This window comes from Larus michahellis, chromosome 2 (genome assembly GCF_964199755.1).
Source record: "Larus michahellis chromosome 2, bLarMic1.1, whole genome shotgun sequence".
NCBI lineage: Eukaryota > Metazoa > Chordata > Aves > Charadriiformes > Laridae > Larus > Larus michahellis.
This window is the reverse complement of record NC_133897.1, coordinates 56352544-56370258: the sequence shown is the minus strand read 5'-3', so window position 1 is coordinate 56370258 and position 17715 is coordinate 56352544. Positions and strand designations below refer to the sequence as shown.

The 17715-nt window shown below is 40.5% G+C and overlaps 1 protein-coding gene across 2 annotated transcripts in view; it reads right to left on the bottom strand.

Annotated features, from left to right (window-relative positions):
• POU6F2 (POU class 6 homeobox 2) overlaps positions 1-17715 on the bottom strand; it is a 315292-nt gene that overhangs the window by 91006 nt on the left and 206571 nt on the right. For both annotated transcript variants that reach the window (XM_074573496.1, XM_074573495.1), the window contains one exon: positions 6839-7161. In XM_074573496.1, coding sequence (XP_074429597.1) covers positions 6839-7161 — 323 coding nt within the window. The remainder of the gene's footprint in view (positions 1-6838; positions 7162-17715) is intronic.

The window sequence follows — 17715 nt, the reverse complement described above, 5'->3', positions numbered from 1 at the left end:
TATTTTATTTTATTTTATTTTTATTCTCAGGCAGTAACTAGAAGCTGCACAACCTCTTTTAGGTGCTTATTTGTATAAGGTGCCTTGAATGATATAACACCAGGGCTACACCACTTCCAGAATATTGCTCCTCAATCAGATTCAACAAGCCCACTAGGTTCTCTGTGTTCACTTGGTCCACTTGAAGAATTTTGTTTCTCACAGAAACCTGCGATGACTTGCGATTTTTTTTTCTTTATTACAAAGAGATGAGGGGTATGAAAAATAGGGGAAAATAAAGTAATGCTTTGCGATGTTCTCCACTTCCCTGAAAATTTTTGGAAATATGAGTGAAAAGAGAAATTAAGAGAAATGAATGATAACAAAACAGATCCACTGGATTTAAAAGAGTACATGAGGTGCTGTGTCAATTTTTTTCTGTCCCTAAGATCCCCAAGGGTCCTCCTCTCTGCCTACAGAGGCTTTGGAAATAGAAGACTTTATGGGATATGGATCCTTTCCCAAATTTGTCCTGGAAAGATATTATTTATTTATTTCCCTATTTATTAAATATTTCAGTTGCTTTAGGGAGTTTATTAAATGCTCCCATTTCAGAAGCCAGAGCTTGCCCGGCAAACAGCACCACTTTCCTCTCCTTCAGAGAATTCTCTAGCAAATGGTTTCCTATATTAGCCTCAGCTTCTGCCCCTTGGGTGCTAATAATGCCAGTTGTTTTGCTCCAAGATTAATTTCCTTTGCTTTAAATGTGAGTCAGACACCAGTACTCCTTGTGCTTCTGAAAATAGCAACACCTGCAGAGTATATTTGGATGGACCAGGCAGCCAGTGCTCAACTGAGAGAAGGTTTCCTCAGGGAATGAAGAGACTTGCTTATAAAGTCTCTTTGAGAACCCTTAAACATGTCTTTGCTCTGTTTAAATGCAGTATTCAGCAGCTTTAGAGTGTGGAGTCCTAATGCCTCAAAGACCCCAAAAAGCAGTGAGCTTCTGGGAGAAGGAAGACAGTTGACGAGATCTGAAACCCTACTCAGTCCTGTGGATGGATGCAGTCCATAACTGAAATCAGTCTTTCTGTGGAAATAATGCCCATGCATTACCATGCAGCACTACCATGCTGGTAGACACGAAGAGTAGCATCCCTCACAGAAGCTAGCTGTGTCAGGAAACCACCTTGCATGTCTCTGCACTGTGCATCGGGGACAGAGAGCATGGGACAGCACAGTACAAAGACAACTTAGAGTCCAGCTAGGACAAACTGCCATTTTGCCAGCGGCCTAGCTGGTGGCAGACCCAGAAGAGATGAGGAGGATCATGGAGGTGCCCAGAAGAGGTGAGAGGAGAAGAAGAAAGGAGGCCCTGGATGCACTGAAACTCAAAGACAATTTCTCAAGTAAGGTTCAAGTTTGTGAACAGTAACGTCTGAGTGGTCCACAGGAAAAGCATAAAAATTAAAGGAGGGGACCTGAATCACAACTGCATTTGTGTGTGTGTAGTACATCAGTATGACCATGACTTTCTAGCTAGTGGAAATTTTTACACAACTACTTGCCTCTTCCACTCATGAAATCACCTTTATTAACCCAAAAAATCATTAAAATACTGTAAGAATACTCGGAAATCCAAAGCTATCAGTAGAACAAGATGTTTACATCTTTCTGGACCTGTTTGAAATGAGCAGGGGATAAAATATGCAAAATATTCTCAACAGTTCACCAAGCTCAACTCAATTTAGCCGACTGCACGGGAGTTTCCATGCTATTAGTTTAGAGCTGAGATCTGAGTCTTGCCAGCACCTCCTGGAAATCCACCTAAGGTCAGCACTTCAACACATTCACTCTAAGCAGGTGATGGGCATGAACATCCCTGAATAAACATCCACTGTACGTGTTTATATCACCTGTTGCCTTGTGATGTGCTATATCTCACTCCCTATTGACACTAAAAATTAGGAAATTTTGGAAAATGGATTCAATGGATTCATACCATTTATAAAATATTTGTCAAACTGATTACCAAGTAACTTGGGAACAGATTCAGTCAGTCATACACTGCACAGTATCATATGCAGGAAGAAGGCTAGATAATTTTAGAAAAACAAAAAAAAACCTCAGTGGGATTACTGTTGTCATAATCTTGATCAAGTTTTCTTGATCTCAGTATTCAATAAGCATGAGAAAAATACAGCAGGTCTTGGATGTCAACAAAGACATAAAGACAGACCTTACAAACATCCCAGCTGCCTTCCTCAAATCAACAGAGACTTGGTTGTTTCTTCTCTATTTTAAAAATATGTAAATTTATCAAAGCATCAGTAAACAATACAATTTCTTGAAAGTAGATTTTTCCCTAATGAGCAGCTAACCAGAGAATGAGGTTGCGGGGGGGGGGGGGGAAGGGAAGGGATTGGGGGTTTTTTGTGACTGTTGGAGCCTCGGGCATCTGTGTACACATTCTCCCTCATTTACAGCTGAGTGTTTCAGCCTTTCTGCTTTTCTTTTCTCCTTTGTTATAAAAGTGTTGAGGTTCGAAATACATTATTTAAGATTAGTATGAAAATTTAATCTGAAGGAGGTTCTGGTTTTGCTATCCTAGAGTTTGCTATTACTTGGAAGATTTTTCTGCTGTTGTCATCTCCTCACTTCCCTTCTTCCCTCCTTTTATTATTATTTTTTTTCTCACTCATCATCTTCCATCGGCTCCAGTTATTGTAGGTAGGCTTCTATGACAAAAAGGTGCTTTAGGAAAGAGTTCTGAAAACAGTCAGAATAATTTTACAGTGGGGCAATCCCTGGGGGATTTCCTGTTTGTCTCTTCCTATTCACACATGAACAGAGCAGCAGAAATCATTGGGAATTCTTCTATTCCTCTAGTGCAGCTCTCCCTTTGTAGATCTGGCGGTGGGTACATTCCTCTTATCCATACTGCTAAAACATATAGTGAGTGTCACCACCAGAAGCTAACCCCCATTTGGAGCCAGTTAAATATAAGTTGCTGATACAAAGTGCCTTATTCTGGTAGTCAAGCAGAATAATTGGCTACTTAGTCCTTGGCTCATCTGATTTTATACAGCATATAATCAAGATCTTATGGCTTCAGAAAATTAATTGAATGGAAACTCTGTAAGAGGTGCTAACTATGCTTTGAAGTTGCAACACGCTGACCATTCATGAACCAGTATAGTTTGCCATGTAATAACATCAAACATTCACAGGAGAAGCACATTTGGAGAAGGGTATTTTCCCAGAAGTAAAGGCTTCTAAATCCCCAGTTTATTCACTTCCAGATCCCTTTGTCTCAATTGACCCAATGAAAGTAAAAATCAGACTATGATTTATCTATATGAGGAATTTCACCATTTTAAAATGAAAGGATGAAAGTCTTCTGTCATCCACCTGACCCACCACGTCCTGAAATAGAGCTCTGCTTCAGAAAATTCTCCTCTGGTTTGTTGTCTTTTGCAAATCAGCAATGACCCTGGTTCTGCAGTGTTTTGCTTTTACCAGTGTAAATCTGGAGCATCCATCACTAATGTCAGCTCAGAATCCAGGCTCTGAAACCTAAAGTGAGGTTTTTCATCTTTCTACACAATCATTAAAAGACTTCCTAAAAATAATAGTTTTGTAACTACAATCCAGCCCACCGAACTGAGTAAAGAATGGTGATAAAATTAGAGCAGGGTATTACAGAACAATCTGACAAGAATCATTCTGAGACTTTTAGCTGGTGTATGCTGCACCGGTATTATTAATTTCTGATCAGCTAGCAAAAGTACCTCACCCAGGTATACCTAAGCAAGTCACTTTCATTTAATTTGCCTTCTGAAGGACATGACAGCATCTGTACATTTTGAGATGTAATTGCTGTTATCCTTCAGAGTTTTTTGAAACAAACACAATCATCCTCCTGAATTACTGACTTTCCATGACAATTTTTTGAGGTTACATTGTTCTAAACTAATATCTTTCAGACAGATCCTGAATAATGTAAGAGGATAAAGCCCACATGAAAAAATCAAGAATTCAGAAATGAAATTTAAGCTGTCAAACTTTAACTTAGTTGATCTTTATTCCCTTAATATTCTTCAAACAAAACCCATTTCATTCTAGTTCATAAAGAACATTACCTTAGAGGCCATAATATCTCTGAATTTTGTTCTAGGTCGATCTTTAAGTTAAAGCATTAGACATTAAAAAAATCCACATTCTAAGCAGCTATTATGAACTGGATTGCCAAATGCGTGGTCCCTCCTTTTTTTCTTGGTTTTTTTTGGCTTTTTTATGTTTCTGCAGAAGAAAACAATGTCAGATCCAGTCCTCTGGATGTACGGGGGTAAAGCTAGATGTACGGGGGTAAAAGCTTTTCTCTGCAGGATTTAGAATGGAAAGATAAATTTCATGGAGGAGATCTTACCACTGCTCTGCTTTAGAAAAGCAGCTGAACACACCCTCCAACCATATATAAAGTGCAACAGCAGTTTCTCTGGAAATATTTCTGAGCATCACTTAAAGTCTCACCATTCTCAGCAATATGACAGAACATGTTTCAAGTTCTTTAGTATTTCTTAGGGAAGCTTAAGAAGTATTGGGCTTGCTGTAGAAATTGCTAGAAGGCCAAACTAATGGCCCTAGACACATCGCTATGGTGAGTCCTGAAGCACTGTGCTGAATTCTGGCTTCTCTTCTGGTTGTCAGCACGCGGCATATTTGTATTTGTGAGCAGACTTTGGGTTTTCATGGCTATTTAAACGGTGAGGATCAGAGAGGAAAGAACATTAAAAATACTTATCCCACAATTCATTAGTAACTCTTTCATGCTGAGCCAGAGCTGACGGCTAATGACTTCTAATTCCTTGACTGTTGTTCTGAAAGTGTCCCAGTCATGCAGCTGGCTTTGTGGTACTGGCTGAGCTCAGCCCAGTGGGAATGCCAGACCTCTCACGCTGGTGTCTTTCATTAACTCTAATCCCAGTTCCTAAACGGTTTAGGGGAAAGCGTTTGAACTAAAACCACCTCAGAGTATTTGGTTCCCTCCTTCCACTTCTGTTGAGCCTGCCAGTTGAGACTTCCCTCAGAAGGGTAGTTGTGAGGATACGCATGCTAAAGAGAGCGATGTGCCAAAGTATCTACATGAAAACATTGACGTTGGCACCTCCCATGCAAGGAATTATTGGTTTTACTTACTTTTATTGTACTTATGCAAGTGAGATGTGACCCTGGAGAGCTGACAGTAGAAAGTGCTTCTTCTGGCCTGTACCTGTAGGTCACAGATGAGACTGGAAGTACTCAGATTCAGCTGAGATTTAGATTGGGACCAGAGGCTACATGAGTGCTAAGACTTCAGATTCAGTGTCAGTACAACCCTCTTGAGGTTCACTGAGATAATCCCTCTTCCTCCCTACCCCAACTCTAATTTACGTATGCATTTGCTTTGTTTGCAAAACTGAATGCCTTTTGAAGCAAAATATTTAGCAGGCAGTTTTAGCAACATACAGCGTATACAGTTAGTGTGCATACATTACAGCTGCACCAAGACAATAAAATGTAACAGAAGCTCCTCTGGAAACATTCCTGTCTCTGTATGTCAATAATCTGCATACTAAAGAGTCCCAAAGCACTCACTAGCATGATAGACTGGGCATTAAGTGGTGCCTAAGCAGCTCTTAAGACAATACACAGAAGAAGCTCCAAAAACATTAGGCTCTACTATAAGAAAAAGCTAAGGAAGCAAGGACACATCTCTTGTGGACTTTTAAGTCTATTATCTAAACCATTAAAAAATCAGATTTGGTGCAATTTAGTTGAAGCTCAGGTTAATGCAGGTTTAACTGGCCACACTGCAAACACGGCTTCTTGTAAACCAATTCCCCTAATTGTTTGAAAAAGGATTTTTTAATTATTAAGCTAATGCAGTTTAATTTCTGCAGGAAATGGAGCCGAATCCATCAGCGTGGATAAAACCTTTAAAGTGGGTCTCAGAATTTACAGAATAAAGCTAATAGAGACTTCGCTGGTTTCTAAGTGCAGTCCCACTGCCCAGTGAAAGAGACTCTCCTCACTTCACAGACTATCCTGGTGTTTATTCAGAATCATACTTGTGGGTACAGCCAAAGCTGTTCTTGCAGGACGTGAATATAGCATGACACATGTAGTGTGAGAACACAAAAGTTCAAGAAATTAGGATCATTAGATCAGAGTTCTCCTGTTTCTGCCCAGGAACTCCAAGATGGGCAGAGCCCAGCGTCAGTGTAGGTGCCATAGCTGTTGGTCTATCAAAAACCATCCTGATCATTGGAGTGAACATCTAGGAAAGGCATTAACTGGCATTCTTAGCTTTGGAGTCTATATTGAGACTCTTAACAGAAGTAGGACAAATGTTAGGACTGTGATTTCAAGAGGAAGGACAACCCATCCATCCCTTGCACACATCCACCAGCAGAAGCTCCATTTCTTTCAGGGACAGTTATTATCATCTGCTAATGAATAGCTAACTTTGCTGTCCTCTTAAGTTACCATAAAGGGTGACTGCTTCACAAAAGCCATTTGCAAAGGTCACATGCTGAATCCCTGGAAAAAATTAGATAGTTTTCTATGGGTTTTACGATACGGACTTTAAGAGCAAAAGATGTTTACTCTTCAGAAAGGAGCAGATTAGGACCATCATTAGTAACGTTTTTCTGGTTTATTAGGCCTCTTAGCTGTTCTAAGCTGCATACCTGTAACTAATACGAGGTGGAATTTCACAGTCTGTATGGACAGAAGGTGTAACCTTCACTTGATTTCCCCTTGCAGTGGGAGAGCATTTTCTGTTGTTAGAGCATTAGAGATTTGTATGCAGTCCTACCTGCAATGGATTTGGTGAAGTAAGAGGAGATGGAAGGCCATGCCCTGGTGACTGGCTGGGTTTCTGAGGGGAGCTGGAGGACTGTGGGGCCGGAGGTGGTTGGCTCTGGCTCTGGGACTGTGTTTGGTTCTGCTGCGGTGGCGCTGACGGCTGTGGCTGCTGGGTCTGCTGGGGTGGCTGTGGAGTCTGTGCCTGCTGACCTTGCTGCTGCTGGCTTTGCTGCTGCTGTTGCTGCTGCTGACCTTGCTGCTGCTGCTGCTGTTGATGCTGGAGCTGCTGAAGATGCTGAAGCTGTTGAAGCTGGGAGTTCAGGGATGAGGTAGCTGTGAATTGATGAGAGGGAAGGGAGTTATGTAGGTTTCAGAAATACCTACTGCGTTAAAGATATTCTGGATTAAATTCTGGTTCTGTTACATTGTGGGGCACATTGCCCACTGTCAACTGGACTCCGACTTCAGGTTGTGGCAGGAAACATGTTTCTATAATAGCCTGTGGTTCTGCCAGTGCAGTTCCGTGGTAAGAGTCAGACTTCACTGGAGGCAATGAAAGCAAACCTTTGGAAGAGCTATAGCTCTGCCCACAGGATGGGTGTCAGAGCTGGCCGGCAGTCTTTGCTCAGACAAGCTCACCAGTGAAGCTAATGGGAATTTTGCCTGCCTAGAGAAGAGGCAAACAGGATGTCACTGTACACAGCAGAGCAAGAATTCATAACATGAACTGGTGCTGTTATATAAAGGATGCTCTGAAAAGAGCTTTGTCATGTCTTTATACAGCCGGAAAGAAAACATTCAGCTGTGAAATTTCTTGTGCAATGCATTGGTAGCAAAAATACCCAATAAAATGTGTGTCTCTCTGAAATTAGAACTGCCCCTCATCATTCACATCTAAAACCTATAAAGTTCCTCTTGTGAAATAGGGTAGGTATTCTGTGCGCTTGCACTGCTCACCTTACTCCTCGTAGTAAAGGTCTGTTGTGTTTTGCTAGCGTGTGCTCCAAATGTGAGGCTTGGAAACTGGTGGCTCACACCAACCTACTGGCACAGCGGAGCAAACTTTATCTCCCAGAGACACTTACAAATTGACTAGGGCATTCATTAAATTCAGGACAGCAAGAAGTGTGCCACAGGGATGTCACTAAGGAAGAACAGCTTTAAGCAGCAGCCAGAACATCACAGGAGCCTGATGCTTTCTGGGGTTATGCCCTGAATAAGTCACCTGGGTCTCTGGCCTTACCCACTTTAATCAACATCTTAGGGCTTGTGTTAGATGCCTATAAGATTCCAAGAGGAACAGTTTACAAGGTCATTGAGCTATTTTGCACTCTGTATACTGTTTTGTCAACACTACTCTGTATTTTAATTTCCATCAGGAGAAGCCAAAGTAAACTGGGAATGAATGAGATTTGTTATTTCTAAAATGGCATTCAGATTTCATGGCCAGAAACTCTGTTCACCAAGTTATTTGTGAATTGGCAGATAAAGCCAAGTCATCTCCACTTTCTTTTCATGCCGACATCCCTATTTCAGCTTTCCAGATGTCTATGCCCTGGGGATGATCTTGAGGTCTTGGTACGACTTATGAAATCAACGAGCCATGAACTGGAATAAGCAAAAGAAAAAAGAAAAGAAAAGGGAGAAAGATGAGGCAGAATGGGTTAGCCAGAAAAGGCTGTACAAAGGAAAAGTAAAAGGCTTGGTAGGAAGAACTGTTGGTCATCCATTCCTATACTCGTTGCTGCTCTAAATTTTCTTTCATCAGAGGCAGGAATCAATCTACAGATATGCCTTTACAAGAATTAAAGTCATATGTATGTGACTTCAACAAAGAACCTGAATGATGCAGAGAAGGAGGACCGGTAACACCCACATATTACCATCAGAAAAGTTACTGTTGGAAGTTTTGTGTTTCAATATAAAACAGAGTGACCATCAGATTAAAAACACACATGGTATCTCATGCAAAAGAAATCAGCCTGCAGAAGTAAGGGTACACTCCCATCAATTCCATGATCAGAACTCGTACCTAAATGCTCCAAAACCAAGTGGAAATATAATTTAAGGCACATGAGAACAAAGAATGGGGAACGTGTGCATACAAGAAAGCAACTGCATAGACAAATATTAACCATAGCATGAAGCACCTCAGATGGCAAGGAATACTATTCACCAATTCCATCTATAGGTACACACACAGAGGCAGTAGGACCCTTCCCATTCCCGTGAGGAAAAAACTAATCTAGACCAGCTCTTTATCTTGTGCAGGCCATTTCCTCATCTGTGATAGCTTAGCAGTCTGGACAAATCATTGATAAGCAGAACCAAGTCTTCAAACACAACAGGCCCTTACTGCTTCCACAGAATCCAATATAGAAATGAATGCAATGATGCCCCACAGAAGCAAAACTCCTCACAGAGAGGAACAAGGGGACATTTTATATCCTGTGTGCACGACTGGACAGGATGAGACAAAACTTCCTCTATAGCAAACTAGGTAAGTGGGGGTTTACTGTACTTGCAACGGTCTCCAAACCCTTTTTCTCCCACAGGGTGCTCTAACAAACCATGGCCTGGAAGAACGGATTTGTCAGAATGCTCTATGTTATATGTAGGGCACCAGGTGAGGTAGCAGGCGACAGGTAAAAGCATTCGAAGTGGAGGGAAAGCCATCTACTGAAACATTTTTGGAGCACAGAACGTGTTCAGCTCCTTGAAGTACACCTTTCAGCTAGATTTTGGAAAATATGGCGAATAATTAAAAGAATGCTGGAAGTATCAATCTGAGGTAACATGAGGTAACATAGGATAGAGGGATCATTGTGATTCCAGTAACACAAAAGTGCAAAAACAGGGCAGCAGCAAATTTTTGTCAATGCTTTTATGATTGAACTTACGGTATGCAAAAAAAATCTGTTGATACAATATTAAAGATAAAAGGATCGCTGCCTGGACTTCTTAAAATGGTGACATACAGACACCAGGAGACATGAGGAGAGCAGTAAAGAAGCCCAAAGTGTAAAATAAATGAATTTTCTTGACAAATTAAAACAAATGAAGGGGTGGTTAAATTACAATTCAAGAAGTTGACTATTTTCTGTGTTTGCATGTAGCTCAGAGTAATCAGAAGACTAATACTTAATAATTATTAGTTTTAGTGTTCACCACAGAGCTTACAATTTTCTTTCAGGATGCTTTCATTGAAACGTTGCCAAACAGGGATGTAAGTAGCCTTGCAAAATTACAGTCTAAAGCACAGATAAGGATATACAGAAATAGTACTGATCTGTTTGTTTACCATTGGACAAAAATCCACACTTATTGAAACGTGGTTTTACGAAATGTATGAATCTGCTTAAGAAAGAAAGATTATATTGTTGCACATGTTGGGATTTACTTGCTAGAATAGTCATCCTAATGGTGTAGGCCTCAGTTTCATTAACAAGTCATGCCTTTGATTAGCTGTTGAATTACATTCTTAACAATTAAGTCTTCATTAAACTTCAATTCTCTAGAAGACCAATACTCCGCTTAATGGGACATTTTGATTTTCACATTCTTTCTTCCACCAATGCATATAGCAAGGGTCAGAACCCAGAAGGAATAAAAAGGGATAAAAATGCATTAAACACTTCTTTTCTTTTTAACCTAAAATTTTGCAGGTTCAGGTCCTGCTGAGCTGCTAATGTGACAGATGTCGAATGGCCATCACCAACATACTTCTGTGCATTGACAATGTGAGCAAGTGCAATCGCTCAGTCAACCTGATTTGCCCAATGAATGAAGAGGGACTGAAGCTGACTTGGAAATCATCACGTTTTTAAGTTCTGTGGGCATGCCCAGCATTCTCAGATGATAGCTTGATATGGAGATTTTTTCATTCCCCATCTAGAAGTAGAAGAGCTTTGCATTCAGTAATGCTCAATACTTGAATTTTGGCCGACACAGGAATATCAGTATCTCTACCACCCACTTATGTTCTGGAAGTGCACTCATTCTTGCTGGGGTGGAAGGTGGTCCCTTGAGGAAAACTTTGTTGATGGAGAAAAGTTATTTCATGGAAAAGTTTCCAAGTTCATTGCCAGCAACTGCACAAAATCATTCAAATAACTTCTTGTCTTTTCCTATAATTCGTTTAAAAAAGCCTCTCCAAAGCCTGCTATTATGTTGAGTTATAAATTGCACTGAAGTGTGTTAAACAAACAGGGAATTGGAAGAAGGACTGTTAGATCAGACAAGGCTTTCCCAAAGCCACACAGTGGGTGTACTGCAAAGGTGGATTTAGGGCTCCGGATCATGCCTGCAGTCCGGTGTTCATGCTGCCTGATTGCACTGCCTCTCACAATGTGTGTACTACCCACAGCAGGGGTTGTGTCACATTATTGTTTGTAATCAAATCCAATCCAACTCCCAGAGCTTGCTTGCATACCTCATCCATTATAAATCGTATACCTGTCTAGCATTTGTCACTTTCTGCAGAGCTTGGAGCCTGATGGAATTTCAGGTGGTACAACAATGCTATGTCTGCATGTATAAAAGATAACATGCACTGCCTACCTCACAGGAATCTTTTTATGACTTACTGGCTAACCGCTGGGTAAAACTTTGACATACTTAAGTGAGAAGTGCCTACTTTCTTCCAGAATTACATTCAAGAATTAAAAACACTTGCAAAAAAATTGCACACAAGTTCTTTCTGCAGTTAAAAAAGACAACATAAAGTACATCCCTTTAAAAGGGAGATAATTAAAAATTGCATGCAAGCTATGAAAAACTGTGAGGAAAATCCACAAACTGTGTGTGACATTTCAACTTTCCTCAACAAAAATACATGTTGAATATATACCAGGTACCCAAGAAGCTGGTAAGAACAACTTATATATATATATATATAAGGAAACAATGGCATGAGGCATTTTCAAGCTTAAGTTTTAACTATAATTTCTTGGTTGCTGCAGTGTCGTGGCAGACTTCCTGAGGGATCGCCCCATGATTTACGATCCTACTTTAAGCGGATTATGCTTAGCCACAGTATCAAAGCATTTATATTAGAATAAGAGATATGGAGTTAAGTGGTGCAAATGGATGGTCAAGAGGCAACTAGAGCAAACTTTCTGAGCTCCCAGGTCACCTGCTTCTATACTTGTCACAGACCTTAGACTACTTTAAGGTTTTAGAGAAAATTACGATCTAAGGAACATGCTCCTTGAATTTCTTTGGGAATACCTTAGGCACTGTGCTGCTATGCATCTACAATATTTACATAAAATGTTGTATTTTCATGTTTTCCTTGCGTCTTCTGTTCCTCTGCTGGTTACCTACACAGGAAACTGAAATGAAACTAAAACGCCCCTCTGTGAAATAGAGTGGTGCAATGGGAAGAACTTCCCTCTGATGCAAGCCTGCTGAAAGCAGCAGTCTGACCCATCACAGGGAGAATGGGTGAGTCATTTTCTTAGTAGGAAAACTGAAAAGGCTCTGTCTTCAAATCCCAATCCTGGTTGTATTCACTGAAAGTAGTATCAACTGCCTGCTGCCTCTGGCTAAGATATTATTGCATGAGTACAGGAATGGCTCTGGTTGTATTTTAAATTAAAATATACATTTGAAAGTTTAATCACATTTATTTAAAAAGCAAGGAATGTGCGTAAGCCCACAAATGTTTACATAATGAAAACAATGTAAATATTATAACTATTTTTTCACCTCTCATTCACAATGTAAGCTCAGATTCTTCAGACCTCTACAAAGCTTGGCAGAAGATCAAATTAATGTTCAGGGATTCAATTTGTATCTAGAATCTGCTCCTGTGGATAAGCTTCACCATGTCTGATTTATTTTATTAATGTTTTGTGCATGTTTGTTTCTGTGTAAAGAGGAAGAAGGGGCAGGAGGAATAAGACACAATTTTAGCCTACAAACTATTGTGCTGCTCTATCCTCTAGTCTCTTATTTACATAATTGCATAGATGTTCCTCAGTGACTTGATACAATGTACAACGGACTAAAAAGGAGAAAATCATACATTAAACCTTTTCCTATTTGACTGAGCGCAGAACTTGGCTCTTCTCATTCCAAGGGCCTAATGCCTTTTTCCACTTCCCCAGTAATGGAGAAGGGATTTGCATTGCCTTAAACCGAAAAGTGTAACTAACTTAAGCATCTGGGCCTGCGTTTGAACTGATGTGGCCTGCTTTTTTTTCCACCCTGTTGTTTCTCTTCTAATGAGGTATATGCCTTTCTTTCCTTTGAAACAGATTTCTAAAGATTGAATGCACACGCTGAATAGTCTAATGCAAGCCTGTGTTTACGCTCTCTCCCTCCTGGGTAATGAGGGGTAGGTTAGCCAAATACCCAACGTGTTTTTGCATACGCTTGAATTTTCTTTTTAAGAGCAAAATGTGAATTGTTTTAAATATGTTAGCATCCTCTTTGTGGAAAAAAAAAAAAAAAAAAAGGAAGGTTGGACTTGTGGCCGAAGAGATTAGTAATGGGATACAGAGCATATTATTTCTAAATCACTGGTTCAAATCTAGTCTAGGTCAATACAGGGAACAAAAGTCATTGCACATTAATGGTGCTTTTGAGTGTTTTCTACCTTACGAAGATGTATTAGATGCATAGAAGATGTATTCACACATAGATACCCACAGAGAACCTGCAGTGGAGGCAGTCTGCCACACAGTCAAGGTAATAAATTGATGGTCTCCCAATACCTATTAGGAAGATCATAAAGACTATGGCCTTGGATGGCATCAATTGACACCTTTATTTGCACTTTTAGCAGAGAGGCGAAGGATAGAAAGAGTAGGGAGACCAAGTCATCTGCTCCTTCCTAAAGGTGATCCCTCAAGGTTACAGCTGCAAAACGCAAATGGGGATACAGGGAGAAACTTGCGTTGCCAATGGTCCTCTGTACCAATTCTGCAGATAAACAGAAGGCTTCACTTTCTACTGTTGTCATATCCAGCATCTTTCATGAGCACTAAATTCAGTTTAAAGAATATAGGCAATAAAAAGGAAGTATTAAGAAGAAAACCATCATAATTTATATGGTGCCTGTGGTGTCTCCACATTTTGATGAATACTGGAACTTCCCTGAAAAATGATCCACTGCATTAAATAAATCTGACTTTTTTTTTCCTTACCAAACCTTAAAATGTACAACAATCCACTAAAATTTTAAGGAAAAAAAAAAGAAGAAAAACTTGTTGTTCTAGGTAGAGAGCTTGACTGAGTGTCAGGGCAAGTATATTTGGAACACTTCCCATTTTGAGATAATCTAGGGGCTATTTTCCTCTAGTTTATGACAACACTCTGTGAGTAAAGTTCCCTGAGTGTATTGTAAAAATTGCATTAACCTATTTAAAATGCCCAAAGGCAAGAACAAGCCGGAGAAATTAGACTTTAATAAGCCATTTGCTTCCTCAGCTCAAATGGGACCTTAGGCCTCATATTGTACAGATGGCTGAAACATTAACTGGAGTCAGGGTATCATCAAGACACAGGGGATCAATCAGGGAGTCGTCTTGGGACTCTCATGCAAAGACAGCCAATTAAAAACCCACCATAACATAGTCTGAGGGCAATGTTACATGTTTGAATGCCAAAGGCTGGGTGTCAGGCAAGCAATATCTAGATCTGGTAAACTCCTAATTTTACCAGCCTGATTTTTTTTGATTATTTTTTTTTTTGTGAAAACATGACTCTCTCAGAGATCAGGGCGCAGGAGTTTCACATCAAGTCCTTATGCCAGATAAAAGCAGTTCTCTAGTTATAGAGAGCAGGAATGGTCCCAGATTGTCTAAGAAGAGAATAGTGTTGGAATGGAAAATCAAATTGAGTGCATGGTGTTCCTACAGAGTGGATTTCCAGACCATATTGAGCCTACAAGAACATTCCTATGGACCAGAATTTAAGACAACCTCACATTTCTGTGGAAAAATTCTGCAGGACTCCTTTGAAAAAAACTAATTGACAGAGAAAAAATGATCATCTAAAGGCCAACAGAGCCCAATATAAGATTTCACAGCCGAAGGGATGTGACAGGGAACAGATGAATGACACAAAGAAATTAAGTTTGAAACAACAGTCTGCTGACTCAGAGAACAATGACCATGACTCATAATGGACATCAGACAAAGGCTGGGCACTCTCTGCACACATAACCTTTAATAACAGGAACTGCAGTTCATTTTTTTCCCTCCTTGTCTCTTTTAAATGCTCTAATATTGATGGGAACCACAATTTCCATGGCACTTATGCAGACTATGTGTTTGATGTACCTCAAAGTAGCAATGCTTGTAGAAAAAGTGGCGCCATGACATACGGCCCCAGGAGCTTTGGAAGAGGTTATGCAGAATCCTGACCTGCACTTCAGAGAGCCATAGGTCCCCAGTCCACCAGGTGGCCTGCCACTTCTTCTGCAAGGTGGCTATGTGAGGCTTTAGGGCAAAGTCTTGTCAAGAGGAACCCTTTGAACTGCCTGATGGCTTCAAAGGGCAATTTTGCATTCTTTCAGATAATAGATCTGCAGTTGAGTTTTCTATAATTGTATATGGCAAATGGCTCTTCCGACAAAGAAATATTTATCCAGGTATAGCTTCAGCAATGGTTCTCTGAAGATCAGGAATTATCAGAAGTCTCTTCAAAGAGTCTTTGAAGTGAGTCATGTTTCCTTAACTAAAAGTGAAATTACTGTAAGTGAAATGTACCGCTTTTCTTTCCACATGTGTGTTTGGTTTTTTTTTAAACAATACAATCAAATAGTGGATCAAAGTGTTTGTGGTTTAAAAGGTTGGCCTTGATGCCAAGCTTGTGGAACTGTCCCGAGAATGACAAAGGACAATCTCACTTTCCCCCAGCCTCAGCTGAGGGAAGTACCAGAGGGTACCATGCCCACCAGGTGACTTGGTATGAGTAGTTGCTTTCATCTCTTGGACTTTCATTATATCTGTGTTTCTATCATTTTCCACTTCCAGTCATTTCTGAAAGCTGGTAGACCTGATACAACTCTCTTTTCTATTAAGAACTCCATGATTCAAGCAGCTGCAAATTCTGTTCCCAGCGTGCACATTCCGGCTAGAGAAGTTAGCTGAACAGCACTGAGAACGGGTCATGGAATGACTTAGAAAACAGCAATGTGCATGCTAAAAGGATAAAGGTAAAAAATGCAGCCCAGCCCAGTCTTTTCCTTTACAATCAATAAAATTACAACAGCAAGTATGAGAACCAGCTGCAAAAGCTGCAATTCTACCTTGCTGCAAGGCTGTGCACACAAATGCTCTGCTGGAGCAGTGACTTAGGCTTCAACCTTGTTAACTACAGGCCCTATTATTCGCAGTATCGCCTTGAACTTCTCTTGGTTTTACCAAGCCAAGAAAAATTAAAAATGGTAGCAACGGCTTGAAAAAGGTGGGGAAGAGAACAAAACAAAACATGTGGCCTGATTCTGCAAGGGCCGTAATTCTCTCAGTCCCTATGCAGCTCCCAGGGACTGAAGGCCATTCTTCATCAGCTGCAACACATGCACAGTACCATGTTGACTATGGCATTCTTCATCGGTCACTGAAGAATAAAAATGGACTGAAAAAATGTTCTCTAAGTGACACGAGATATTGCTTAGTAGCTGTGGTACAGGAGCAATCTCGAGGATAGGTCACTGGGTTGGTGAGGAGGTGCTGTGCTGGGTGCTGTAACCTCAATATACAAGCATAAGATGGAAGTGTTCTTTCTTCGGGTAAGGGATCAATGCAGAGAGATTACGCACCTCTCCCCACATGAGAAATTGTAGAAGAGCTTGGAAGTGAACTCTAATTTGGTAATCTGTCACACCACAAGCCATTCCTGAATGTATGTACCACTAGCAAGGTACATTATATTTGCCTGCTGTTGACTCACAGTAGCTTGGATTTTGCTGTATTTAAGAACCTTCCATGATTTTTATTATCTGCTGTGCATAGATAAGAATGGCTGTATTCAGTTGTGTACATTTCAAAACATACTACAGTGTCAGTAGCTGGTTTATTTTTGTAAACTTTAAGCTAGGTACAGGTCAGTTTAAGGCAATCTGCCTATATCCCTCTTTCTAGTTTGTTTGTTTTACTTGCAGAGAGATTAAAACCAAAGTTAAACAGCAGGTGAGCAGCAGCTGTGAACTCTTCAGCTGGCCGTCAGCGGGTGGACTGACTGCTCATTTTTAATTTCCAGTAAAATGAGGAAGGCTGAATACCAGATTTCTCTCCTGTCCCTATAGCTCATTGGCCAAACATGTTGCTGCTTCAGGTGCTAATCCTAGCTTGGCCGTGCTTGGCGTCTATCACCTTTGCACAGCAACAGTGAATTAGCTGCTCTTTGAGTGCTCACGTGCTTCCACCTACCTAAGTTTCCTGCTCACCGTTGAAATAAACAACCTCGTTATTCACATAGATAAACTGTTCATCAGTAGAAAATCTGGGTGGAAGACTTGGGGAGAAGATTTTATAGGCACTCCTCATTCATGGGCTGTAAAGTCAGTGACGCTTCTGTGTTGGGATGAAGGTCCATCCACAGCTGAACAGAAGGGTTGGGGAGTCCAGAAAAGCCGATGCATTGCTTTGCCCAGTCAATGCACTATCCACTTCATGGCTTTCAAAAGCACATCAGGAACCCCCATGCTGTTTGATATTTCATACAGTTTTGTACACTGCAAAATAGCAGGCCTTTGAACAAACTGCATATAGATTTTACTTTCACTATTAAGCTGTTTCTTCAAGGTTAATTATTTTTAATTTGAAAGGGATACACAGCAATTAATAAAAGAACTTCCACTTAAACTTACATGGAGCAGGAGAGACCAGCTATAGAACGGGAACAAAATCCAAAGGAAGAATTTACAATTGGCTA